Source organism: Lampris incognitus, chromosome 17, assembly GCF_029633865.1.
Source record: "Lampris incognitus isolate fLamInc1 chromosome 17, fLamInc1.hap2, whole genome shotgun sequence".
NCBI lineage: Eukaryota > Metazoa > Chordata > Actinopteri > Lampriformes > Lampridae > Lampris > Lampris incognitus.
The window spans coordinates 17,098,938-17,126,899 of record NC_079227.1 but is presented as its reverse complement, the minus strand read 5'-3'; the positions used below and the strand labels follow the sequence as shown (position 1 = coordinate 17,126,899).

At 45.5% G+C, this 27,962-nt stretch overlaps 1 protein-coding gene across 1 annotated transcript; it reads left to right on the top strand.

Annotated features, from left to right (window-relative positions):
• Positions 1 to 49: 49 nt before the first annotated feature.
• Positions 50 to 27,672, top strand: cpn1 (carboxypeptidase N, polypeptide 1). The gene is made up of 9 exons (XM_056297049.1): positions 50 to 542; positions 3,314 to 3,510; positions 5,383 to 5,538; positions 13,160 to 13,336; positions 13,478 to 13,589; positions 24,454 to 24,593; positions 25,372 to 25,471; positions 26,580 to 26,698; positions 27,454 to 27,672. Exons 1-9 carry the CDS (start codon positions 308 to 310, stop codon positions 27,565 to 27,567), a joined length of 1,350 nt encoding a protein of 449 aa, XP_056153024.1. The 5' UTR covers positions 50 to 307; the 3' UTR covers positions 27,568 to 27,672.
• The last annotated feature ends 290 nt before the right edge of the window (positions 27,673 to 27,962 follow it).

Sequence of the window (27,962 nt, the reverse complement as noted above, 5' to 3'; positions counted from 1 at the left end):
AGAGAGAGAGAGAGAGAGAGAGAGAGAGAGAGAGAGAGAGAGAGAGAGAGAGAGCGAGGGAGCGCAGGAGGGAAAGAAAGAAAGTGAACAAGCTCGAGGAAGAACAAGCAGGGTAGTAAGGACTATGTTTTCACGGGTGAGCGGTGTAGAGAGACCTGTTCTGACTCGGCCCAACTGAGAAAGAGAAGACAGAGGCGGGCAGAAAGAGAAGAGTCCCCACGTAGCTGCAGGCAGTTCAGTACCTCCTCTCCAGTCTTTCCTCGTCTCCTCCTTGCGCTGCAGCGCGCCAGCCAAGAAGCAAGGGACCATGCTGCACGGGTGGACTCTCTCCCCGCTTGGGGCACTGCTGCTGGGGCTAATGGGGACCCTGGCCTCGGGGTCAGAGTTTCAGCACCATCGATATGAGGAGTTAGTGAGAGCCCTGTTTGCAGTGCAGAGCGAGTGCCCCTACATCACCCGCATCTACAGCGTCGGGCGCAGTGTGGAGGGGCGCCACCTCTATGTGCTAGAGTTCAGCGATAACCCGGGCATCCATGAAGCATGTAAGTGACTTTTCATTCACTGCCCGGGAGTCTGGAGTGGACGGGCGTGTCCAGGGTTGCAGAGGAAGGAAAATCTAATTCATCTAGAATCATTTCTATTTCAGTTTAAAGCAGTTCTGATGAAAGGTTTCAGTGGGTAAATTAAAGGTATCCCGACTGAGTCAGTGAATTCACATGCCAGCATTTTTTTTTTGCAAGACGTCTGCACATTCATGCATTATTCAGGTTTACCGGGATACATGCAGCTACTGAATATTCATACGTTTCATCATAACGTACAGAGCATTCAAAGAGACACGAGAGTTCAACGCGTGCTTGAGTTCTTCTCATCTAATGCCGTTCTGTCTTCTGGTTACTCTAAACACCAATACTTATCTACATACTGTACTGGCAGTGAAGATATTTACACATTTTTAGGAAGGATGTAAGCAGGCCCTTATCGTTGGCCGTCCTTTTTGTTTTTTCACTTTCTGTGGCGACTGAGAACATTGCTGGCAGACGGCAGCACGGTCTATGGGGACTGTGGCTTTTCCCGGGGAGATGAAATGCAAGCTTTCTATTCGGCTCGCCCAAGTCCAATTTCTGTGCAGTACTATATTATCGGGTGGCTTAATAGTGTGTGGGGGGGGGACCTAGCATACCCCAAGATGGCTCCTACCCCCACTATTACCAGGAAAACATCAGTGAATGCAATTTGTGCGAAACCATTCAAAGTGTTTCGGCAGAACGGATTGGAAGACTGTTTTCAAAAGGAGGGGGGGAAAGTGAAAGAGCGGAGTGTGTAGGACATCTGTGATTCATTTTAAACTTTGCTATCCAGCCAGTGTTGAGACTTGCGGGGTGTTATTCAAAGCTGAGGCTATGACACAGAAGTTCACTTTGAGTCAACAACTCTGAGCTCGCTCTTGCAAAACCTCTGCTTGCTTTCTGCCCCATTCAAACAAGCAGATCAGCTCTGTTTTACATTGATTACAAAGCGAGACCCGTCACCTTCGAACCTGTTCAAAAGAGCGAGGGCCGCAAGATCCCTCATTTCACTACAGATGTGCCAAATTTAGATGAAGGGTTTCTTTTTCTTCTCTTTTTATAGTAGCTTAGTTGGAGGAGAAAAAAAAAAAGCTTGACAACTGAGAGTTTTCTGCAAGGAATGCTTCTTTGGCTGGAGCGAGTATGTCCTTTTGAATAAGTAGGGACTTCCTCTGCTATAATGGAAGGATGTGTGCGTTTTCCCTTGCAAGGTGACAGGGGCTGAAAAACAGGAACCGTGCAGCTCAAGGGGGGGGGGGGTGACCAGAGGTCTTGTCTGGGTCAAACCTCTTGCACCCTTTAGGAAGTTCACGCCGTTCACATGCTGCTTAGTGAGGAGGTGGGATTTTTTTTTGATTTTTTTTTTTTGCTGCTGCTGCTGCTGCTGCACACAGGGGCTGCTTTCTGAAATTGAATCCCTCCTGAACAAAAAGGCACTGAGTTGAATTGTTAGTTAGTCATTAACCGTTAAAAGCAAAGACTGGCATTTGATGTTTTTTATCGCCTCCGATTGAGATTTTCCGCTTCAACTCAGCTGTGTCTAACGATTGTAACTCCGTGTTGTTTTACATTGTGTTGATTTAGCCTTTATATGTGATGTTAACGTGGGAGCGATGTATGGGAACAACAAACGAATATCACCACCCCGTGTGCCCATGTGTACGTGATCAATAAAGATGACTGGCTGGTCAGAGGAGCCCCCTCAATCGCCCGACCTTGACACCACCACACGTAGCCAGCCACCTTTTCAACAGCAGACGTTTGCACAAATAGGAAAAAAAAAATAGAAAAATAAATAAATAGAAAATAAAATAATAGAAAATAAATAAAAGTAGAAGTATCTGAGAAATCCTACTGCAAATGGGATGGAAAAACGAAACAGACAAATAGCTGGCGTTTAACTTTTGTGAAGTTATGACACGTTTGTGGACAAAGCTTTGCACGATGCTCCACCTAGCTGCTACCCTCCGGGGGTCTTTGGTTCCCTTTTGTGCTTGAACAGCCACTTAATGAAGTAACCCCCCCACCCCACCCCCACCCTGCCGGGAGGTGGAAACCCTGTACAGAGAGAGAGGGAGAGGGAGAGTGAACGACTGTTTGGATAGGTGGCTGACCCAATCAGCCACTGATACCCACTTTTAACACCAGATGACCTTATCCAAATAAGCCCATCATTTCCAATCAGACGCGGCCCGCAGAGTTCAACCTCACCAAAATGACCCTGATGAGAGTCCAAACCGGTCACTGACTGCCAGCTGAACCCACGCGATGGCAACTGCAAAACGTCAAAATCTTCCAAACCCTGTTTAACCCGAGGAACCCTTTCATTGAACAGTTTGTTGGACTAGATCGATGTTTTCCAGCCTTTTTTTTGTCATGGCACATTTATTATATAATGATAAAAAAAATCAACACGGTACACCACCATTCACTATGATGCAACGAATTTGTACGCCAAAAAATTCTGGAGAAGGACTCATTTCCATTCATTCCATCCATTCCATTTTAAGTCAAATGTGGTATTTATCCACGGGCGGCTCTAATGGCACACAGCAGAGCAGAACTGGCGATCCTCATGTTGGTTAGGCAATGGAATAGACGGCTACGCTACCCGGACACCCATCCCCTTTTGATATAATGCTGCTATGTTTTTTTCTTTCTTTAAATGGCTGTTTTGCTTTGTGGCTTTTTGACCTTAAACCTTCTTTGACCGACTACCTTCCCCACCCCCATTTTCTCCTCAGTGGAGCCAGAGTTCAAATATGTGGGCAACATGCACGGCAACGAAGTGGTTGGTCGTGAGCTGCTCATTAAGTTATCTCAGTTCCTGTGTGAGGAGTACCGGGCCGGAAACCAGCGGATAATGCGGCTGATCCATGACACACGCATCCACATTATGCCGTCCATGAACCCCGATGGCTACGAGGTGGCTGCCAGACAGGTAAGCGGACAGGTGGCTGCCACACAGACATGTAAAAACACAGAAATGCATGTACACACAAAGCACAACACACATACAAGACATAGCTGGTTGATATGTTACTCAAAGTTGACAAATGTACCTGTGCAAATATATATCTATAAGGGCACAGTGCCCAGCACAAACAGGTAGACTGTTTTTAAAAACCAGGAATACACCACTGGTGGATAATGTCTGTTATCATCCCATCTATCAGCATCCTGGTAGAGCTGCTGCTTTCTCACCCAGATGTAATTATATAGTGAAGAAATGAAACATACAAAGACCAGCTTCCGCTCAAACACAAATACAAACACATACAAGTATGGAGGCTTGCACAAACACACATCCGCATGCATAAAAATGCACACACACACATAGACACACACACACACAGAAGACTAAACATCTCTTTGATAATAATTATATATCTCGAGCAGGCCAGATGCACATGGCCATCCTGCTCCCTACTAGTCAGATGACAGAGGCACTAACTTTACACCACACTGTAATTAAATGTTTCAACATATTTTGAGGTGTAACAGTACTCAAAAAACTATCACTATTTCTCGACATGATAGATAGATAGAAAGACAGACGGACAGACAGACATGGATAGATAGATAGATAGATAGATAGATAGATAGATAGATAGATAGATAGATAGATAGATAGATAGATAGATAGATAGATAGATAGATAGATAGATAGATAGATAGATAGATAGATAGATAGATAGATAGATAGATAGAAACAGACAGACAGGCAGGCAGACAGGCAGGCAGAGATAGATAGATAGATAGATAGATAGATAGATAGATAGATAGATAGATAGATAGATAGATAGATAGATAGATAGATAGATAGATAGATAGATAGATAGATAGATAGATAGATAGATAGATAGATAGATAGATAGATAGACGGACAGACAGACAGACAGACAGACAGACAGACAGATAGATAGATAGATAGATAGATAGATAGATAGATAGATAGATAGATAGATAGATAGATAGATAGATAGATAGATAGATAGATAGATAGATAGATAGATAGATAGATAGATAGATAGATAGATAGATAGATATCAAACACAGCATACTTAAACATTGCACAATGTTCTTGGTCAAATCACAGAAGAATTTATTCAGTCTGGTCATGTCCTTTAAGTCAGAAATTCAATATCAGTATCAATAGAAAAACTTTGTATGGGTTCTACCCAGAAGGAGTTTTTCTTCTTTTTTCAATAGTCTTATTTGCTAGGTAGAAAATCCCCCAGGAAAGCTGCAGGGGTATCCTTGTGGATTCTCACAGGAAACTCCCCTATTTTGGGGCAAATCCTTCAAGAGCCAAAATGAGTAACAGCCCCAACATCCTCTGAAGGAAGAATAAAAATGGAAGAACAGATAATCATTGCAAACAAAATGAAAGCCAATAATACCTGGTGGAAAAATGATCCACCACTGTTTCCATAAGCTTTGCTTCAATGCCTTTCTGTCTCTCCCAAAACAGAAAGAACTCAACCCAATGTGGACTTCTTTGATTATAACAATTACCGTTTTATGTGTTCAGATTTAGGAATGATCCGTTCCAAACCTTCACCTCCCACTGCCACTCAAAATACATGTCCATTTTCTGTGGTGTTCACAAACTATACACAAGTCCATCTATCTATGGTCTCAGAATATATTTATAGCTTCTGTTTATCACTCAGTGTCCCTCTTTTGAGTTGAAAATTACATCCTTCTTTCCATCCCATAATCCATTTTACAAGACAGGGTCAGAGATGACTGACTCCCCCTGCTGGAGTGGATGTTTTAAACGCATTCTATATCGTCTGTGGGTCAACAGGGTCCAGAGTTCAACGGCTACCTTGTTGGTCGAGGGAACGCCAAGGAAGTGGATCTGAACCGTAATTTCCCGGACCTGAATGCGCTGATGTATCACTATGAGAAGAACGATAGGCGAAACCACCACCTGCCGCTCCCCGATAACTGGGAACAACAGGTAGGTGCTACTTCTCGAGTTGCAGTGCAAATGCATGTCCACGTGCACTCACACACACACACACACACACACACACACACACACACACACACACACACACACACACACACACACACACACACACACACCCATTTGTCTTCAGACTTCAGACACCTGTCTACTGTCAGAAGTTGACGTGTATTGGGGGTGTCCGGGTGGCGTGGCAGTCTATTCCGTTGCCTACCAACATGGGGATCTCCGGTTCGAATCCCCGTGTTACTTCCGGCTTGGTTGGGCGTCCCTACAGACACAATTGGCCGTGTCTGCAGGTGGGTAGCTGGATGCGGGTATGTGTCCGGGTCGCTTGCCTCCTCTGGTCGGTCAGGGCGCCTGTTGGGGGGGGGGGGGGACTGGAGGGAATAGCGTGATCCTCCCACGTGCTACGTCCCCCTGGTGAAACTCCTCACTGTCAGGTGAAAAGAAGCAGCTGGCGACTCCACATGTATCTGAGGAAGCATGTGGTAGTCTGCAGCCCTCCTCGGATTGGCAGAGGGGGTGGAGCAGTGACCAGGGTGGCTCAGAAGAGTGGGGTAATTGGCCAGATGCAACTGGGGTGAAAAAGGGCAGAAAATCCAAAAAAAAAAAAAAGTTGGCATGTATTGTGTATGTGGGTGTATGTGTTACAGGCGGGAGGTCTGTGGTTTTTTGCTCTGCACTTGAATAACACTCATCAATTATTGCCTGCAAAATACCTCAGTTACTGCAATGTGGTGTACTCTGTGCACATTCATCAACTTATGAGCTTCGTTCTGCATCACGTGCCTCTGTCAGCACTGTTAGAGAGCTTCTGACCAATGTGGAAATGGAGTCCATGAATTCAGATTTGTGTTTGAATGGTCTATTGCTCCTTCACAACAAGCACAACTGTCAGACATTTGCAAACATGGTTCCACTACATTAAGAAGAAAAGGGAGAAAGGGGTATCAGGCTGCCAAGGGATTTTGTACGGTGCTTGTGTTTCCATTCACATGATTATTTAACACATACTTCTTGGCATACTTGATTTGTGCACGTGAACACGGATTCTGTTAGGGCTGTATGAACTTATGGAGCATGTTTCCTGACCATGGATGCTAAGTTGTGTTATCTTGCCTTACTGTACAACTTAAACTTGTCCTTAACCAACTTTGTATCTGGGACATACAGACAACCTGAAAAAGGCAACACAGTGGCTTCATGCTAATAAGATGAAGTGACAATGAGGAACCAAAGCAGCCCTGTTATTTAGCCTAAACTGAGACAGAAAGGACTTTTATTATTATTACAAACAGTATGTGATACTATTTATATGTGATATTATATGTCACAGGGGTGAAGCCTCTATGGATCCGTTCTGCTTTTGGATCGTGAAGTACCAATGCAAGACGAGCTCATGAAATTGACTTTCAGGAAATGAAAGGGAGAAAGTAGAAAAGCACATGTACGCTTACAAAGAGGCACAATGGGCTCTCTGGAACAGCAAAGACTCTCTGTTTCCCAGCTGGAACCAAATATGCAAAACAGCTGATAAGATATTTTACGAGGGCCAAGAGTGTTAACTGTCAGGTGTCCGTTGTCGGATGGCATGGTTGGCCTCAACATACAGCAGCACACACACGTACTATATCCAAAGGTCCACAATCATTCACTGACTACCTGGAATTCATACGCAGCTGCTCAGTGAGCTGAAAGCACAGATGATAATAATATCTAAACTCTTCTTTGTGAGCAATGCTCCTATTAACTTAGTCCCTCGGTCCACTGGGTGCCTCGCTCTTAGCTAGTAGCGCGTGCTGTTTTTGGATCCTTTTGGCTACAGGGAGACTGCTGACAACCCATATTTCAAGAACAATTCTCACCGATGTGACAATTTTTACTTTTAGCACTCTCAACACAGTGAAGAAGACACAACAGACCCATCCATTATTTTGACTGCTTATCCTGCTCTCAGGGTCGCGGGGATGCTGGAGCCCATTCCAGCAGTCATTGGGCGGCAGGCGGGGTGACACCCTGGACAGGCCGCCAGGCCATCACAGGGCCAACACACACACACATTCATTCCTAGGGACAATTTAGTATGACCAATTCACCTAATTTACATGTCTTTGGACTGTGGGAGGAAACCGGAGACCCCAGAGGAAACTCACGCAGACACGGGGAGAACATGCTAACTCCACACAGAGGACGACCCAGGATGACCCACCAAGGTTGGACTGCCCCGGGGCTCGAACCCAGGACCCTCTTGCTGTGAGGCGACCGCGCTAACCACTGCACCTCCGTGCCGCCCCACAACAGACCCATCTTTCCTATATAAGATATTGCATAAGTGAAGCCTTCAGGGGGCGTCAGGGTAGCATAGCAGTCTAGTCCGTTGCCTACCAACACGGAGATCGCCGGTTCGAATCCCTGTGTTACCAGCGGCTTGGTCGGGCGTCCCTACACACACAATTGGCTGTGTCTGCGGGTCGGAAGCTGGATGTGGGTATGTGTCCTGGTTGCTGCAGTAGCGCCACTTCTGCTCTGTCGGGGCGCCTGTTCAGGGGGAAGGGGGAACTGGGGGGGAATAGCGTGATCAGAATACTTTATTCATCATCCCACGCGCTACATCCTCCTGGCCAGTCTCAATTGGGAAGAAAAGTGGGGGGGGCACAACAGACCCATCTTTCCTATATAATATAATGCATAAGAGAAGCTTTCAATATGAACAACCTTTCCTGGCGGACCTCTAACCCCAATTTATTTTTTTCTTTTTGTCAGAGACACCTTCAAATGGTGGGTCTTTGATTTGGAAACTAAGCATAGTCGCATGAAGTTTTATGTTGGGATGTGGAATGCAGAGTGTGTGTGAGAGGAAGACTTTTATTGGACCCATTATTAGACCCGTTTCATTCCGTGTTAAAATGGAGGAATGTAGACTTGCACCACCTATATATCAATTTCCAGCCGGTCATTTTTAAGCCATTGCAAACATGCAAAGAAAAGAAAAAAAACTGATGGCAAGAGTGATAGCATGCCATGGTCTTCCGAGAGATTATACTGTCATGCCATTGCTGATGTCTGGCATTGTTGGAGGGTAAATGGTGCAGTACAAAATGTAGGTGAGGCCATTTTCTCAGGATTATCTGTCTCTTACACAAGTCATCTTATCTTTCCCAGTGACGGTGGCACATTTTTCAAGATTAGGTTTTGCAACTGCTATACACTTGGTATGCTTTTATCCCTCCTGCTGTAACTTATAAGTCATCTCAGACTGTAATGATTTTGTTATCAGACGAACGACAGCCTACATGTTCTATTCATAATTACTTTATGATGAAGTAAACTGAAACCGTGGGTCATACCATTACTGCGGTCGGCTATCTATTTAGGTGACAGCTTCATCCCATCATTTTTCATCCAGAGCAATGAATCAGTCTTTCTCTCTCTCTGTCTATCTATCAGTGTCTCATGATGAATGCCCAATAAGTGTTGTAGAGAAAAATGGGATAACTATAAGGGGAAAAGATTTCTGAGCTTTTTTTTTTTTGCCTTCCACAAGACCGGAAGTGTTTTGTCGACTCTCCGCTTAAAAAGTGTAACTTTATTTCCGAAATCTAGTTCTGAATTGGAAAACGCAGCCTCCTCTTGAATCTCCTGGGGCGGCTCAGTTTGCTCTTGGCTAATTCCACCCAGGCAGCCATTTTGAAAATATTTCAACCACCCACACAGAGTTTGTGCTCAGAAATACCTTATTTACACAGCCTATGAAAAAAGAAACATTCCCATCTCTGACCGTAAATCCAAGGCTGTGCTTTTCCAAGTTTCCGCTAGCAAAGGAGGACGGCCTTTAGCGTTCGTTCTTGACACCCTACCCTGCAAAATCAAAATAAACAAGAACATGAACGGGTTGAGAGTGTTGCATAGGTATTCATTTGGACTTGAGCGAACATGACTTTCTCTCTCTCTCTCTCTCTCCCTCTCTCTCTCTGTCTCTCTCTCACCCTCTTTTTCCTCCCTTTTTTCCAGTGTTGGGGTTTTGGTGTCGCGGAACTGTGAGTGCCTGTATGGGTGTATGTTTTTGTGAGTGGAAATCTTTCACATGTAACGTTACACCATGGTGACAGTTTTGGGCCCAAAGGAAGAACGTACAAAGGTCCACAGATAATAAATATTAGGCAGCCCCCCAAAAACAGAAACCTCACTTCGAGGTCACCCACTGTGCCGAAGGGTAATGGGCTCTAGTTAGCCGGGCTGGGTCCCCTACCAGGCTTTAGTTGTTCTCTTCATACCCCATTCACCAAGATGTATTTACTACATGTCTCCATGATTAATAGCTACGAGGAGTCTGTAAGCAAGGTAAGCGCTCACAGAGAAAATGCCTGGCAGTGCAATCTGGAACCCCAAGGCTTCTGAAGTGTGCAAAGCACTGAATGGGGGTGGGGAGGTCGCCATCTGTTTCTGTCAGGTATGGCATGGGTTGGTCCATGTCGTGTCGTTGGGGAATAAGGCACAGTAATTAATAGCCTGTCAACATGAATAATCTTGCACTGCTTGACTCATTTTCAAGTATACAGACTGGCGATACAGCCGAGCAGTTAAACAGGTCACCCTCACGCTGCGGCCTGTAGATTCCTCTGCTGTATTTAGACCCATACCTCACTGCCAACACTAGAATCCCACATCATTTAGGAATTACAACTACTCTCCTAATTCCAGCTTGGAAAAGGGGCCAAAAAAGGCAGATAAATAAATACATAGATTGATAGTACATGGTTAATCCGGATTCATAACGCACCCCTGATAGGTAGGTAGGTAGGTAGGTAGGTAGGTAGGTAGGTAGGTAGGTAGGTAGGTAGATAGATTTTTTTTTTATCATTCTACAATTTTTTTTGCCACAGGTTGTAGGTTTCATTAAAAAGTTTACCTCCAGAATATAAGTTCATCACATCAGAATACTAGTTCACCTTCATTGGGTTGAATTGCAGCTTATTAATAAATACCCATGGGGAAATTCAGGTGTCCCAGCTGCATCCCGTGCAGTGACTCGGGGTTGCAGAGGTACTAGTACGTACAAATGTGCCTGACGTCTAATGTGCCATTGGCACACACACATATGGACAAGCTATGACAGAGGGGACAAAGCAGTCTTGACAATGGGCATAGAATGACAAATGTCAAACAGATGGTTGATTATTAATAGGTGTCTATTTCCTTTCAGACCCTAAATAAGTAAAGCCTGGCTTCTTGCTCTGAGAATAGTCAAGTCAAGTCAATTTTATTTGTACAGCCCAGTACCACAAATTACAAATTTGCCTCAGGGGGCTTTACAGCAACACAAAATCCTGTCATTAGACCCTTGCATCGGTTAAGGAACAACTCCCTAAAAAAAAAAAACCTTTAACAGGGAGACTAAATAGGAAGAAACCTCAGGGAGAGCAACAGAGGAGGGATCTCTCTCCCAAGTTGGACAACATACAATGGATGTTGTGTTTACACAATTTACAGAATACAACATTGAAAGAGGGCAACTGAATCATAAAATATATGAAGAATAACACAACTTCCAGCGCACACTGGGGCGGTTTGCAGCCGAGTGTGAAATGGCCGGGATGAGATTCAACACCTCCAAGTCTGAGACCATGGTTCTCCACCGGAAAATGGTGGATTGCTCCCTCTGGGTCGGGGATGAGTTGTTGCCTCAAGTGAAGGAGTTCAAGTATCTCAGGGTCTTGTTCACGAGTGAGGGTAGGATGGAGCGGGCGATTGACATGCGGATTGGTGCAGCATCAGCAGTAGTGCGGACGTTGTACCGGACTGTTGTGGTGAAGAGGGAGCTGAGCTGGGAGGCAAAGCTCTCAATTTACCAGTCAATCTTCGTTCCAACCCTCACCTATGCTCATGAGCTTTGGGTAGTGACTGAAAGGGGTAGATCGCAGATACAAGCGGCTGAAATTAGTTTCCTCCATAGGGGGTCTGGGCTCAGCCTTAGAGATAGGGTGAGGAGCTCGGACATCCGGAGGGAGCTTGGAGTAGAGCCGCTGCTCCTTTGCATCGAAAGGAGCTAGTTGAGGTGGTTTGGGCATCTGATTAGGATGCCTTCTGGGCGCCTTCCTTTGGAGGTTTACCGAGCACAGCCAACTGGGAGGAGACCCCGGGGTAGACCCAGAACTCACTGGAGGGACTACATGTCCAATCTGTCCTGAGAACACCTTAGTATCCCCCAGGAGGAGCTGGAGGGCATTGCTGGGGAGAGGGACGTCTGGAGGACCCTAGTTAGCTTGCTGCCACCGTGACCTGAACCCGGAGAAGTGGCTGAAGATGAATGAATGAATGAAGCATATGATGAGGAGGATGCCAAGCAGTGTCCAGACGCCACCGGAACAGCCCAGGACCCAAGCCACGTGACCAGCATCACCATGTAAAAAAAAAAAAATTAGTCACACATCTTAATGAGAGAAGGATATAACATTAAAACAGGATAACAAAATTATGTGGCTTTATCAGATATATAAAAAGAAGATGTGATGAGAGGGATGCCAAGCAGTGTCCAGGTGGTGACCACCATCACCATGGAGACCTGGGAGGAGGACAGACTGCACGTGCACACAACGGAGACTAAAGAGAATAAAGTATCTTAGTCCTCTAGAGTAGTTTTAGTACCACAAGGGGCAGTAATAAGATAGGTAAATGTCTTTGCTAAATTCATTTTCTGACTGCTGTGAATAGTGCACCTGACAACTAGGGAACCCTTGCCAAATCACCCCCAACCAAGAAAAAGAGAGGTTGTTTGAAAACGACAAAGCTGGAGCTGCAAAAATTACCTATAAAAAGAGACATAGGGGCATCCAGGTACTGTAGCGGTCTATTCCGTTACCTACCAACACAGGGATCGCCAGTTCAAATCCCCATGTTACCTCCGGCTTGGTCGGGCGTCCCTACAGACACAGTTGGCCGTGTCTGTGGGTGAAAAGCCGGATGTGGGTATGAGTCCTGGTCACTGCACTAGTGCCTCCTCTGGTCGGTCGGAGCGCCTGTTCGGGGGAGGGGGAACTGGGGGGAATAGCGTGATCCTCCCACATGCTACGCCCCCCTGGTGAAATGCCTCACTGTCAGGTGAAAAGAAGCAGCTGGCGACTCCACATGTATCGGAGGACGCATTTGGTAGTCTGCAGCCCTCCCCGGTTTGGCAGATGGGGTGGAGCAGCGACCGGGACGGCTCGGAATAGTGGGGTAATTGGTTAAATACAATTGGGGAGAAAAAGGGGGGGGGTGCTTGGGAGGCAGGTTGTTCAAGAAGGTTGATTGCTAATCAAAGTGTGATTTATTCCCTGGTACCAAGATTGTCAACAGTGTTTATAACTGCTGAAGTGTCACTTGTTAACACAACCTAAACCCGATATATATTTACATTAACCTGTTCCAACGATACCAAAAACTAAAACATTTGCTAAATACTTTAAATAAAATGCAATAGGTTCAATAGCTGCTTGTAATATGTATTTTCTGTGTGTATGTGGCCTTATAGAAATAAGTTTTCCAAATACATACTATACTGTACTGTGAAATCTCCCAATTAGTTATTTGTTAATTTGTTCCTAACTTTACGGTGAACCATCTTCCTTAGGTTGAGCCAGAGACGTTGGCAGTCATCAAATGGATGCAAAACTACAACTTTATTCTCTCAGCTAACCTCCATGGAGGGGCTGTGGTGGCCAACTACCCTTTCGACAGGTCTAGAGACCCCCGAATCAGAGGGAGGACCACCTACGCAGCCACTGCAGATGACAAGCTATTTAAAAAGGTATGCAGGAGACATGGTCACCAGATGCTAATGTTACCAACATCTGATTTTAACAATGTAGTATTTCTTTTTGTGTGTGTGTCTGCGTGGTTGTGGACTATGTATGACGGGGCACACGTGCATTGACGCATGTGCTGACAGTTGGCGAGGAGCTACTCATATGCCCACAGCTGGATGCACCAGGGTTGGAACTGCGGGGACTTCTTTGATGAGGGAATCACCAATGGGGCCAGCTGGTACTCTCTGTCCAAAGGTAAGCAAAACCCCACACTGGGGCAGCCCACACAGGGAACCAAGAACAACAACAAGGTATAAATATATGTGTGTGTGTGGGGGGGGGGGGGGTTGCATAACCCATTTGGGCATCCATCTACCGACCTTGGAACAACTAAAGGCACACTGAGATGAAGGTAGTTAGTGTTAACAGAATTGGAATTAGCCTGTAAAGTTGTACCAAAATGAAATTGAATGTTCTTCTTAACATGATGCTTTATTGGGAAACAAAACGTTGTAGTGTGTGTTTTTTTGCTTTCTCTTTGGATTTTCCCCCCCTTTTTTCCTCCCCAATTGTATTTGGCCAATTACCCCACTCTTCCAAGCCGTCCTAGTCACTGCTCCACCCCCTCTGCCGATCGGGGGGGGGGGGGGGCTGCAGACTATCACATGCCACCTCCAATACATGTGGAGTCGCCAGCCGCTTCTTTTCACCTGACAGTGAGGAGTTTGTAGTCAATGTGTTGGATGCAGGAGAAATGGGTAGGAGTAAAGATCGAGCAACTTTGACAAGGGCCAAATTGTTACAGCCAGACGACTGGGGCAGAGCATCACTTACACGGCAAGGCTTGTGAGGTGCGCCTGGTCAGCAGTGGTGAGTACCTACTGACAGTTGTCCAAGGAGGGACAAACTGGCTTCAGGGTCATGGGTGCCCAAGGCTCATCAACGCGCAAGGGCGACAAAGGCTATCCCATCTGATCTGACCCGACAGAAGGTCTACTATGGCACACGTCACAGAAATGTTTAATGATGGTTACGGGAGGAATGTGTCACAACACACAGTGCATCGCACCCTGCTGCGTATGAAGCTACATAGCTGCAGACTGGTCAGAGTGCCCATGATGACCCCTGTCCACTGTCGAAAGCGCCTGCAATAGGCACCCAAGCGTTGGAATTGGACCTTGTAGCAGTGGAAGAAGGTCACCCGGTCCGATGAGTCCCGTTTTCTTTTAGATCACGTGGATGGCCATGTACGTGTGTGCCGTTAACCTGGGGAAGTGATGGCACCAGGATGCACTGTGGGAAGATGGTAAGTCAGTGGAGGGAGTGTGATGCTCTGGGCAATGTTCTGCTGGGAAACCCTGTGTCCAGCCATTCGTGTAGATGTCAGTTTGACACGTGCCACCTACCTAAACATTGTTGCAGACCAAGTACATCCCTTCATGGTGTTGGTCATGGTCAGTGGTATTCTCCGATAGCAGTGGCCTCTTTCAGCAGGATAATGTACCCTGCCACACTGCACACATTGTTCAGGAATGGTTTGAGGAACATGATGACATGTTCAAGGTGTTGCCCTGGCCTCCAAATTCTTCAGATCTCAATCCGATTGAGCACCTGTGGGATGTGCTGGATCAACAAGTCTGATCCACGGTGGCTCCACCTCGCAACATACAGGACATGAAGGATCTGCTGCTAATGGTTTATGCCAGATACCACAGGACACCTTCAGGGGTCTTGTAGAGTCCATGCCTCAGCGAGTCGGTGCTGTTTTGGAGGCACACAGAGGACCAACAGCATATTAGGCAGGTGGTCATGAAGGTTTGGCTCATCAGTGTACATTTCCCTCAGTAAAGCGACACCGCTGAACATTGTGGATAAAATGACGTCTGATCTCTCTCAGCATGCAACATTCACATGGGTCATGGTGGAAGACGGAGAAGAGGATTATTTTATTAAATTGCAGCACATCCAAAATGCCGCCGTCAAAAATCCCTGAGGACAACTTGATTCAGGCAGCTCAAGACCAACACCGATCGGCAGGAGCTTGGGCGTGTGCTTGTTTTTACATCAACAGTATTTGACAGTGTTTTGACAGCATTAGCCAAATCATGCTCCTCAGACCTGACAACACTGATTATGAACCATCCTTCCCGCTATACACTCCCAAGGAATTCTCACCTTGTTTTCCTGTTAAGTGTGTGAATTGCCCCCCAGCAAAATCTTGACTAAATGAAAGGGTTCCCACAAAGCAAATATGTCTGGAAAGCAAATACCCTAATCTGAACATGTCAGATATGCTTGTCTTCAGTTTATAAGGCTGCAGTTTTAATAGTCACACATACAACTAAATGGACAAAATCAGCTGTCTAAATGAACTATGGACCATCACATTTTTGTGCAGCGCTTTTCATATTTATCTTAGAGCTTTTTAAAGTCAGACCCAAATCTGTAACCAGATTTAATGTTTGTCTAAAAGCCTCGAACATGACCTAATGAAACATTCAGCAATCTTTTTTTATATATTCGTAAATTGCTAAAATTGTGTTTTTTTTATACCTTTATCCATAGCTTCTTTACTCAAGAACTGGGAGGGAGTGGCCTAGTACTCATTAATATTCATGAGCTGACTTTTGAGTGGCTTACAAATAACTTAAAAAAGAAAATCTCTCATCCCTTGTCAGGTTTTATTTGAACTTATTCAGAACCTTGCATTCAGTTAGTTGTTGCTATTGGTTTGATGATTTATTTCAGTGGGGTGCAACACATAGGCTAACATCCATTTAAACACGTCTAGATAGAGGTTCCTGTGTGTCTGCTCTTAAGCCGCTTTCAGACACAATGCGATTTGCGTTGTGCTCGCAGAGCACAGAAGAAAATAGGCGGTGTTTTCAAAACTCCTAGTAGGACAAGTTCGTCATTTTGTTGTTACCAAAAATCTAAACCAATTCTCAAATAAGAAACTTTAATAGGTCTGTATAGCTATTGGGGGAACACTTTGTAAACCATATAGCAAATAACAAACCTAAGCTATTTTTATCATATCAGGATCAGGAAAATTTATTTGTCATTTCATTTCATGCACCTGCGCACGTGACATGAAATGAAATATCGTTTCCGCCAGCCCACAGCAGTGCAACACAAAGACAAAAACACATCCACACTACAAGAACACATATGTCCAAACTGCAAAAAAAAAAAAAAGTTACAAAAACACATATATCCAACATATCCACAAAAAAAAAAATTCACTGTCAAAGAGAGCGAACGCCAGGATGACTGTCAGAACTGCTGGTCTGCATGGGCTAGCAGTTAGCTTAGCCTGCCTCGCTTCTGCGTCCTGTCAGACCGACCTCGGTGTTTCCTCCTCGGGTGGAGCTCCAGGCAGGGCCGTGGTCTCCCAGCCAGACACCTTTGACACACCTCCCCGCACTCCACACGACGACACCAAAAACACAGTCAATGCTAGGTGAGGCCGCCGCCAGACCGAGCTGACAATGTCTCCAGCAACACAGCAGCCATGGAAGGGGGGAAATCCCACATCAAACAGGCCCTGGTTAAGTGTGGTTATCCTAACTGGGCGTTTGTCAAAGCCAGGAAGACACCCAAACAGTGCCCCAGCCAATCGAAGAGAGAAGGACGACAGCTGCCTAAGTGTAAACCAGTGGTGATTCTATATGCGGCAAAAGTTTCAGAAAAATTGAGATGGGTATTTTCCAAACATCGTGTCTCAGTTGCCTTCAAACCCCAGAACACGCTGCGTCAGAAATTGGTCCTCCCCAGTGATCGAGTCCCCGGGCACAAACAGAGCAATATCATGTATGCAGTTAAGTGCCAAGAGGATTGCCATGACTTGTATATCAGGGAAACCAAACAGACACTGGCTACTAGGATGGCACAACACAGAAGAGTTAACACGTCGGGCCAGGACTCCACAGTCTACACCCATCTTCAGGCCAGTGGCCATTCTTTAAGGATGAGAACGTGCACATCCTTCATAGGGAGGAACGCTGGTTTGAACGGGGAGTCAAAAAAGGCATTATACTTATACTATACTATACAGACATTATACTATACTATACAGGCATTATACTATACATACTATATATACACCCCATACTATCTGATATATAGTCGTCACCAACGTCTTCCTGGACCACTTCTTCGGGTTGGTAGCAGGAGAAGAAACAAACAGCAAGAGGGTACGCAGAAAAATGGGCAGAGAAAATGACTGAGGTATATAGGGTAGCAAGTACTAACAGCCAACAGTTGGGTGCTAAAGGCAAACATTATTATGACAGAAGAAACAGAAGCGTGACTCTTCAGCCAGGAGACGGGGTCCTTGTCCATAACGTTGCTGAAAGAGGAGGTCTATGCAAACTAAAAACCCTACTGGGAAAAGACAATCTGCATTGTCAGAGAGCAGCTTGGTTATAACCCAGTCTATAAGGTGAGCACTGAAGTAGGAGGCCATCCCATCCGCACTCTCAACCAAAACTTGTTGCTGCAAGTAAATGTCTTACCTGTAGAGTCACCAGCCACAAACGCACCTGTCAAGTCACAAAGGAGGAATGGAAGGTCAACAAAATCATTGAACACAATTGACCAGACACAAAACCATGAGACAAGGGAATCAGATGAAGAGGATGGAGCTTAATATTGGCTGTGGATACCAGAGGAGATACCAAGAGAGTGAAAAATGCCATACCTCACCACATGTGAGATACAAAACCACCCTGAGCAGATAGGAGCTTACTTTGGGGAAACAGTTCCTGTTGAGCCTGCATCTGAAAGGGAAAGTGTCACTGAGGGAGAGCAAAACAGACAAAATGAAAGTGTGCCATGTGCTGATGAACCCCAGCTTTACGATGATAAAGAGCTGTCTCAGGCTAATGATCCAGACAGGCAGGTCCAAGAAACTCAGCCTGACACTCAGCCTACACTGAGGTGGTCTACCAGAGAGATAGATGCCCATGCCAGATGTTCACCTCCACCTCCCTTGGTCAACCAACCTACCTGCCACATCTCTTTGTGAGTGCAACAGGGACTCAGCCCACAGTTACACTCACTAATATCCACAGTCTTTCTTACACTCATTCCAACCCACACCCATGGCTTGATATAGAGCAAACCGAATGCCAAGACAACAATGTCAGACCTATCCTTCCTCAACCAACACAAACAGCACACCACAACTGCTTCAAAAACATTGCAATCACGACAACTCTGGCAGCCTGGTGGAAATTCAATAAAATAAAAAACACTACAATGACACCTACTGCACAAACACTCATATGGCACAATCTTGACTTCCCTGCAAATAGATCACCTCTAATACACACTAAATTAAAAGAAAAGGGGAGTACACACCTCTGCCACATTTTTGACTATAACACTTTATTAACGTTCCAACAGCTTATTGGCCTAATATGGCATTGAGAAACAATCATTTCTTTTTCCTATTTTTAATTATTTTGTTTTTTTCCCATCTCTTCACATGCTGTCCCCTATCTGTGTCCTTTTATGTTTTGTAAACTAATATCATCTCTTGTTGCCTTTGTATTTGTCAGTGTGTCTACACTGTCTATATATGTATGCACTAAAAGGTGAATAAAATGAAAATTTAAAAAAAACCTAACATTTTAAAAAATCTTTAAAAAAAATTTAACAAGCAAACCTAACATTCAGCCAATTCAAACTGGGTTACCTCCTCAACATATCACATTGAAAATGTTCCTCTTACTACAGCCTGTATTTAAGACCATACAATAAAATACAATATTTAACATGATGTCTTATCTGTTTGTTTGTTTTTTGGCTTGGTTGTTTTTTCCGAGTCCATCCACCAGCACATCTTTGTAATTGTTCAATACAGATACAATACAAAATCCAGAATGCTCTCTGTCTTTGGAGAAAGACTGAATTCATACGTAATAGATTCTGTCATCGCAGAATATTACAGCGGCATTGGCCTTGGTAGACTGTTGTGGTCTACTGACCACCTTGTTTGTTTATGGTTGGGGAAGTTTGGATTGTGTTTTTATGACCTGATGAATATTTTATTTCTTTTGCCTCACTGAATCCCCCCCCCCCTTTCAGCTCACTTAGCCCTTAACTGCTGCAGAAGCAATAAGCCATGCAGTATGAAAGTAGGGACACGTTATGTTTAATATTACAAATCGATTTGTTACAGCGGTTATGTCACTTTCCCTCTCTTTTTTGTTTTGATTTTCCCCTTTTTCTCCCTAATTGTACTTGGCCAGTTTACCCTACTCTTCTGGGCCATCCCACTTGCTGCTCCGGGAGGGCTGCAGACTACCACATGCCTCCTCCGATACATGTGGAGTCGCCAGCCACTTCTTTTCACCTGACAGTGAGAAGTTTCGCCAGGGGGATGTAGCACGTGGGAGGATCATGCTAGTCCCCCCCAAGCACCCCGACCGACCAGAGGAGGCGGTAGTGCAGCGACCAGGACACATACCCACATCCGGCTTCCCACCCACAAACACGGCCAATTGTGTCTGTAGGGACGCCCGACCAAGCCGAGGGTAGCACGGGATTTGAACCGGCGAGCCTCGTGTTGGTTAGGCAATGGAATAGACCGCTACGCTACCTGGACGCCCCGCTTTTCCTTCTCATTTTGAACTCCAGTCCAGAGCTCATATGTGGAAGGCATCGTGGACAGGTTGAACTGATACTGGATTGCCTTGTTAGCTGTATGACCAACAGGGACAAGGGCTAAAAGCCTGTTTGACTCTTTGGGTAATTGAGATTTTTTTTGACAAAGCTGCTGCAATGCAGTGAAGCTGAGAAGTATGCCTATGAAAGACTACACCTCCCAATCTGCTTTCAGACCAAACAACAAGCTGTTCTTTCAGGGTATTCGTTTTTGCCGATTGCTTACACGCTGAAAGTGGATGCTTAGACAAAAGCATCAAAACCTTAACTTTTGTAACTATACCTTAAACAGAGGCACCAAAAGTACAAACACATTTTCTGCTTTGCACTTTGTTTGAAATTCTGCAACACACTTCTTGCGAAACACTACATAGTTTCTTACATTAGACACTTCATTCAAGAATGAAATCTCTTGCAATCAAATGCAAAGCATGCCTGAAATTGGCAACACCCACACACCCACCCACGCATGTACACACACACACACACACAGACACACACACACACAGACACACACACACACACACACACACACACACACACACACACACACACACACACGTGCGCACGCAAAAACACTTATGCAGGAATCGGGAATCAGGAACACTTTATTTGTTATTTCATTTCATGCACTTGCACACATGAAATGAAATGAAACATTGTTTCCCCCAGTCCACAGCAGTGCAACACAAAGACAAAAACACACATCCAAAAACTACAAGAACACATATATCTAGACTAAGACATATACTCAAACTAATGCATATATCCAAACTAAGCAAAAAAATCACGGTCCAGGAGAACGAACGCCAGCCAGGATGACTGTCAGAGCTGCTGGTCTGCATGGGCTAGCAATTAGCTTAGCCTGTCTGGCTTCCGTGTCCTGTCAGACCACCCTCGGTGTTTCCTCTTAGGGCGCAGCTCCAGGCAGGGCCATGGTCCTTGGGCCCACCGGACCCAGCAGACCAGGCTCCCTCAGCCAATCCAATGGTAGCTCTCCCAGCCAGACACCTTCGACTTACCTCTCCCCACACTCCACACAACGACACCAAAAACACAGTCAATGCTAGGCAAAGCCACCGCCAGACCGCCCCCGGTGCCATTGGAACTCCCAGTCCGCATGGGCCAGGCTTCTGCATCCTGTCAGACCATTGTCAGTGTTACTTCTTCATGTGCAGCTCCGGGCAGAGCCGTGGTCCCTGAGCCTACAGGATGCAGCAGAACAAGCTCTCCCAGCCGATCCAGGGCTAGCTCTCCCAGCCATCAAACGAAAACAAACTAATACACTAATTGAACCCCAATCAGGCTGAACCTTAGCAGTAAAAATAGACCTCAGGTAAGCTCACCTCATTTGTGAGAACGTTGCAAACATGGAGGCAGTGAGAGGAAGAGGAAGAGAGAGAAGAGTAGGAGGACATGGACAAGAACAAAGAAGGGGACCAGGCAATAGACAGAGACATATATTTCCGATGATGTGAGAGCAAATTTGATGGACCATGTCCTAAATCATGGTCTGACGATGAGGTAGGCTGGGTACAGCCCAACCTGAGTAGCTACATGGTACCATAATATGGACATTTAGACTGGAGAACAGGTGTGTCTTTAACTTTCTGCACTACACTGCAACTACATAATTGTTGCACATCATTCTGCATCACAGTACAACACAATGTAGTCTTGGCTCCTTGGTGGAAAAAAAAAGTACAGTGCTGTGAAGTACATGTTGTATAGTTTTGACGTTACTGTGTACAGTATGTAAAAAAGAACCTAACCAATGACATCATGTTCTTGCATTTTCTACGGAACTGCCAGATGATCTGCTGGGGGTGGAAGGCAATGACTGTTCCCCATGAACAGGAACTGGCCATTGTCAATATAGTGTTGGCAAACAACACCATCCGCCTACATCAACTATGAGAGCAAATCATCGCAGATCACACAGCATTCCATAATATCAGCCATGTCAGAATATCGACGCTCTGCTGCATCTTGCGTCAGCACCAACGTACGATGAAGCAGGTGTACAGGGGTCCATCTGAGAGGATCAGCATTAGAGCCAAAGACCCTCACTATGACAGTGTGCAAGTGTCACTGTACTATACTGTAATACCAAAACTGTAGTAGATTGTGCCCTACTGACACTGCATAGATACATTCAAACAAAGCAGTATGTGACCTAGGCAGGTGCCCCCATTCTGGGGGTGGGGGTTGTCTGTGGGGGCACCTGCCTTGCCTGTAGCTTGTAGTTTTGACTGAATGTGTCTGACCCAACCCACCGTGCACCCCCCCCCCCATTTTTCTCCCCAATTGTACTTGGCCAATTACCCCACTCTGTTGAGCCATCCCAGTCGCTGCTCCACCCCCTCTGCCGATCCGGGGAGGGTTGCAGACCACCACATGCCTCCTCCAATACATATGGAGTTGTCAGCCGCTTCTTTTCACCTGACAGTGAGGAGTTTCGCCAGGGAGACATAGTGCATGGGAGGACCCTGCTATTCCCCCCAGTTCCCCCTCCCCCCTGAACAGGCACCTTGACTGACCAGAGGAGGCACTAGTGCAGCAACCAGGACACAGTGTCTGTGGCTTCCCACCCACAGGCACGGACAATTGTATCTGTAGGGACGCCCGACCAAGCCGGAGATAATACGGGGTTTTGAACCAGCGATCCCTGTGTTGGTAGGCAACGGAATAGACCACTACGCCACCCGGACGCCCTAAAAGCCCCACCCCCATTCTTGTGTGAAAATTTAGATATTGTAGTCCTGTGTTTTGAGTTACACCATATTCGTGGTACAGTGTATGCATCTTCTGTTACAGAGAGTCCTGGACCTTGATGCAGCTGCACAGACTCATAAGTTCATTTTCATTGAAGCTGGATTCAGTCTAGCTAAAACCAGGCATCGGGGCTGAAATGTTATAGGACAAAGAATCCATTGTGAATGTCCCTGGGCAGCATGGGGGAAATATCACCTCGTGTGCCGCCGTTAGTCTGCAAGGAGTTCTCCATCACCATGCCACCCTAGGTCCCTACAATACTGCTCACATAATTCCATTTCTGGATGCACCACATAATGCAGTTGTACAGGATGGACCAGAGCAGCCCAGGTTTGTTGTCGTCTGGGATAACGTTATTTTCTACCGGGTTGCTCCAGTACGAGACTGGTTCACCAACCACAATAACTTCACAGTTGTGTACTTGCCCCATTACTCCCCGTTTCTCAATCCGACTGGGGAATTATTTTTGGCTTGGCGTTGGAAAGTGTATGACCACCAACCACATGCTTGCATGCCTCTTTTGCGAGCAATGGAAGAGGCATGAGGAGACATCGAGGTGAGGTCAGTCCAGTCCAGGCTTGGATACAGTATGCAAGGCGATATTTTCCCCATTGCCTAGCCAGGGATGACATTGCTTGTGATGTGGATGGGGTGCTTTGGCCAGACCCTAGCAGAGGGCGAGATCCATAAACTATCCCCCCAATCCCTTTACAATACCATTATTTATTGTTTACCATTGCACAGTAATTGTACCTTTTTTTGCTGTTGCAAAAACCTGCAATGGCTAAATAGATAAACTGGATATATATTTTTTGAAGCTTTTCTATTTTTGTGTTTATTGAAATCTAGGTACAAATGTACTGCACTGGAACAATCTTCCCCAGAGGCCTGTATGAGAAACTTAAAGATGTACACAAAGCACACACAAAGTACTACAATGTTTTGTATAAAGTACACCAGTGTGCTGTTGCTGCTCTGAAAGGGTAATTGAAATGGTGCGTGTGTGTATCGTTTTGGCATTTTGAAGAAGGATGGTGAGGTTTCGATTGCAGAGTTTCATTTTGACACAGAAGTGAGATGTTTATCGTCGAGTGTTGTGTATGTTTGGCTTGTGTGTAGAGTTATGACAAGATGGGCCAAATTCCACAACAGTTGTGTAAGCAATCGCAAAACACTGTAAGCCCCTTTAATTTCACTAGAATATCCAAACAACTGCCAGCTGCCTCCCATATGACCCTGCGTGTTAGGGTTATTACTCCTGCCAGTGCCCCTGAGCAAGGCAGTGGAAAGAAGAGCTGGAGGTGATCCCCGGGGTGCTGCAGCTGCCCACTGCTCCTATACAATAGGATGGGTTAAACGCAGAAGACAAATTTTCGTTGTAACCTACAATGACAAAAAAAGTGGCTTTCTTTTTCTAGAAGAAAACACTCTTAATGGCTAAAACTGAACAGCCCCTTAAGAAGCAAACTGGTTTCAGAGCATTTCAGTGTTTGGAGATGACTGCATTCAAATACAAGCTCAACGCAACTGTTATTCACAATTCAGCATGTTTTTGAAACGCAACCATTTCAGTTAAGATTATCAGAAGGGAGCTATTTTGGAGCAATTTGAGCATCTACAGTGTCTTAAACAGCTGTGTGTGTGTGTGTGTGTGTGTGTGTGTGTGTTGCAGGCATGCAGGATTTCAACTACCTATATACTAACTGTTTTGAGATCACTCTGGAGCTGAGCTGTGACAAGTTCCCCCCTGTGTCGTCACTGCCCAGAGAGTGGATGGGCAACCGGGAAGCACTGGTCTCATATATGGAACAGGTGAGCGCACACACTCGCATGCACACACACGTGCACACTCACACACACGCACGCACACCTGCACATGACACACACATGCACGTTCATGTGAAATCTGTATCTGAATTTTTTTCGCAATTCAGTATGACACAATAATACTTTTGTATCTTATATTTACACAAAAGGAATATTTAAAAGGCACAGGGTACAAATAAATTATAGTGCCGTTCATTTAGAAGCTTACAGGGTTTCCATGTCAGTACATATGTAATTAAGAGCATAGCGCACACACACACACAGACACACACACACACACACACACATACTGGCAAGAACCAACAGTCTGGTTCATTGGCCTCTTACCAGCACCGCCTCAACACTAAATGAATTGTGTAAAGTTCACCGTGATACTTGTAATCTGACTCTCACCATCAGTCAAGCATACGACTTTTTTTTTTCCACTGCAAGTTTCAGAGACAAAATGTTCTTTATTCTTCTCATTAGAGCGCAACGATTAAATCTAGTGAGGCGGTAACATTAATAATATTGCTGTGGCCCTAGAGAGGGCTCAGAAAGGAGGCCGCTTTCTGCATTATTGACAGAGCAGACCAGACTCCCAAGTATAATTTGTTGCACCAGTGTAATGTACCTCCATCATAGAGTATCGGTATGAACCATTAGACCTTGCCATCTTAGTGCCCTGCTGTTAATGGGGAATTATACTGGGAATTTGCTGGCAAACTGTGGGGAAATATGTAATAAAGATTCAAAATGTAGCGTCAATACTCTTCTTTTTCAGGTGCACCATGGGATAAAGGGAATGGTGTATGATGAAAACAACAACCCCATCGCCAGTGCTGAGATCTCAGTGGCTGGCATCAATCATGATGTGACCAGCGGTGAGAGACGGGGGGGGCTGGCCTTCATTCGATACTATTTTGTCAGCAAGTCGGCGAGTGGTATTTCCTGGGAGGTAGCATTGCAGGATTCTGGAAAATTGGAAATCACTGACTTTAAAGCTGGCTTTAAAGCGGACTGTTAAAAACAGATGTGAATACTTTCATTTTAGTGACAGGGCCTCATCGAATTTAGTTACTGACAAGCCAGGAGAGGGTTGTTTTTGTTATTGTGATCTCGCGTTCGGAGAGAATATTACAGCGCTCATCAGACACAGATTTGTGTTGCAGTGTTGGGAACTGGAGTTGCTTAAACCTGAAGTGTCCTTGTCTAAAGTTGTTAATATTACCATCTGTCAGGATTAAGTCCCATTTCCAAAAAAGACCATGTTTTGTTTTTTGTTTTTTTGTTGTTGCTTTACTAAACTTTATTTATTTATTTATTGGATCCCCCCCCCTTCTCCCAAACGTACTTGGCCAATTACCCTAATTTTCCAAGCCGTCCTGGTGGCTGCTCCACCCCCTCTGCCGGTCTGGTGGGGGTTGCAGACTACCATTTATTATTATTATTATTGATTTATTGATTGATTTATTTATTATTATTATTATTATTATTATTACCACATGTCTCCTCCGATACATGTGGAGTCGCCAGCCACTTTTCATCTGAAAGTGAGGAGTTTCGCCAGGGGGACGTAGCACATGGGAGGATCACGCTATTTCCCCCAGTTCCCACTCCCCCTGAACAGGCGCCCCGACTGACCAGAGGAGGCGCTAGTGCAGCGACTAGGACACATACCCACATCCGGCTTCCCACCCGCAGACACAACCAATTGTGTCTGTAGGGACGCCCGACCAAGCCGGAGGTAACACGGGGATTCGAACCGGCGATCCCCGTGTTGGTAAGCAATGGAAACCGGACGCCCTCTAAACTTTAATTTTAACAATACTAAAACATTTGAGCTGACCTGCACTGGAAAAACCCCTCTCAGGGATAACATTGCAGTGTGACATAAACGATCATCGACAATGTAGATTAGACTGGGAACGACATGTGAGTTAAATAAGATGTTGAGACCTCTCGTCTCTCCCCATGCTTGTTCTCCTCCAGGTGTAGAGGGAGACTACTTCAGACTCCTGCTGCCCGGCACCTACACAGTGACAGCATCTGCCCCCGGCTACCTCCCGTCAACCAGCACAGTCACAGTGGGACCAGCCGAGGCAATACAGGTGAGTGTGTGTGTGTGTGTGTGCGCGCGCGCGTTACCAATGATCCCAAGAGCTATGTCGTCTGGAGCTTGGCTCCTGGTAGGGTCACCCAAGGTGGACAGATCAGGTCACAACGGCAGTGAAGGTGGATGAAGGCTGCAACAGAGGGTGGTCCCTAATCGTCTCGGCTCTCCATGCCATTGGACTCTGACCACCCCCTGCCAGGGACCGTGTGGTGGCTGCAGGCGCATCAGCCACTCCACATAAAAAGCTGTCACGCGCAGGCGTCCTCCCATTATGCGGCTCCAGGATCGGCCTGTACACCCACCTGAGGACCCAGAGGGAGGATGGTCATACTCGACCCCGAGTGACTACCAGTCTGTGTGTGTGTGTGTGTGTGTGTGTGTGTGTGTGTGTGTGTGTGTGTGTGTGTGTGTGTGACAGCATGCATGCAACAGGAGAGAAACGAATGATTTTGTCAACCAGCCATAGGGGACTGACAATTTCAAATGCCGGTGTGATGTTCTTTCTCAGTGCTTAAGTAGTTTTACAATAGAAAAGAGTCTCCTAAGATGGCCGACAAACGCGACCCCCCTCATGTGTCTGATAAATTCGATCACTAAACATCATGAATGTGTGTGTATGTGTTTTCGTGTGCGTGCAGACTACCTTTTGGCCTACATGTTGGGTCTGAATGGTACAGACTACTGAACCAGATATTCTGATCCGAGCTTTTATTCACCTGATCTTTCTTCTTTTCATCCCTTCGTCGACAGCTGCACTTCTACTTGAAAGCGGCACCAAAACAACAAAACCTGAACGTGAAGGCTCACCACGGCAAGAAAAACCTCTCATCTTCCAAGGTCCCCTTAAAGCTTGGCCCTAGATGAGACACTCATTTAGATGACCACAAGTACACACACGGAGGAGACACGTGTACACAAACACACACAGAGAGCACACATGCACACACACACACACACACACATATGCACTCGCACTAGCACAAACACAAGCAAACAAAACGGGAGTAAAATAATGAACATAATATTTGATACTGTAATTTTGCCTTTACTGTCTTACAATTATCTTTTTCAAACCTCAACGGGTTGTGTAGATAAATATTAATGCTGTGTGTCTGTATTAAAGAAGTGTTGCAAGTATTTATGTATTAGTGTTGATATGTATGAGCACGGACATCCTATATTTGTAAAGGACATTTTTGTTTCATAACTATAATTTGATGAAAATGACAGTAAAAAAATAAAAGTTTTGTGCTGTCGTC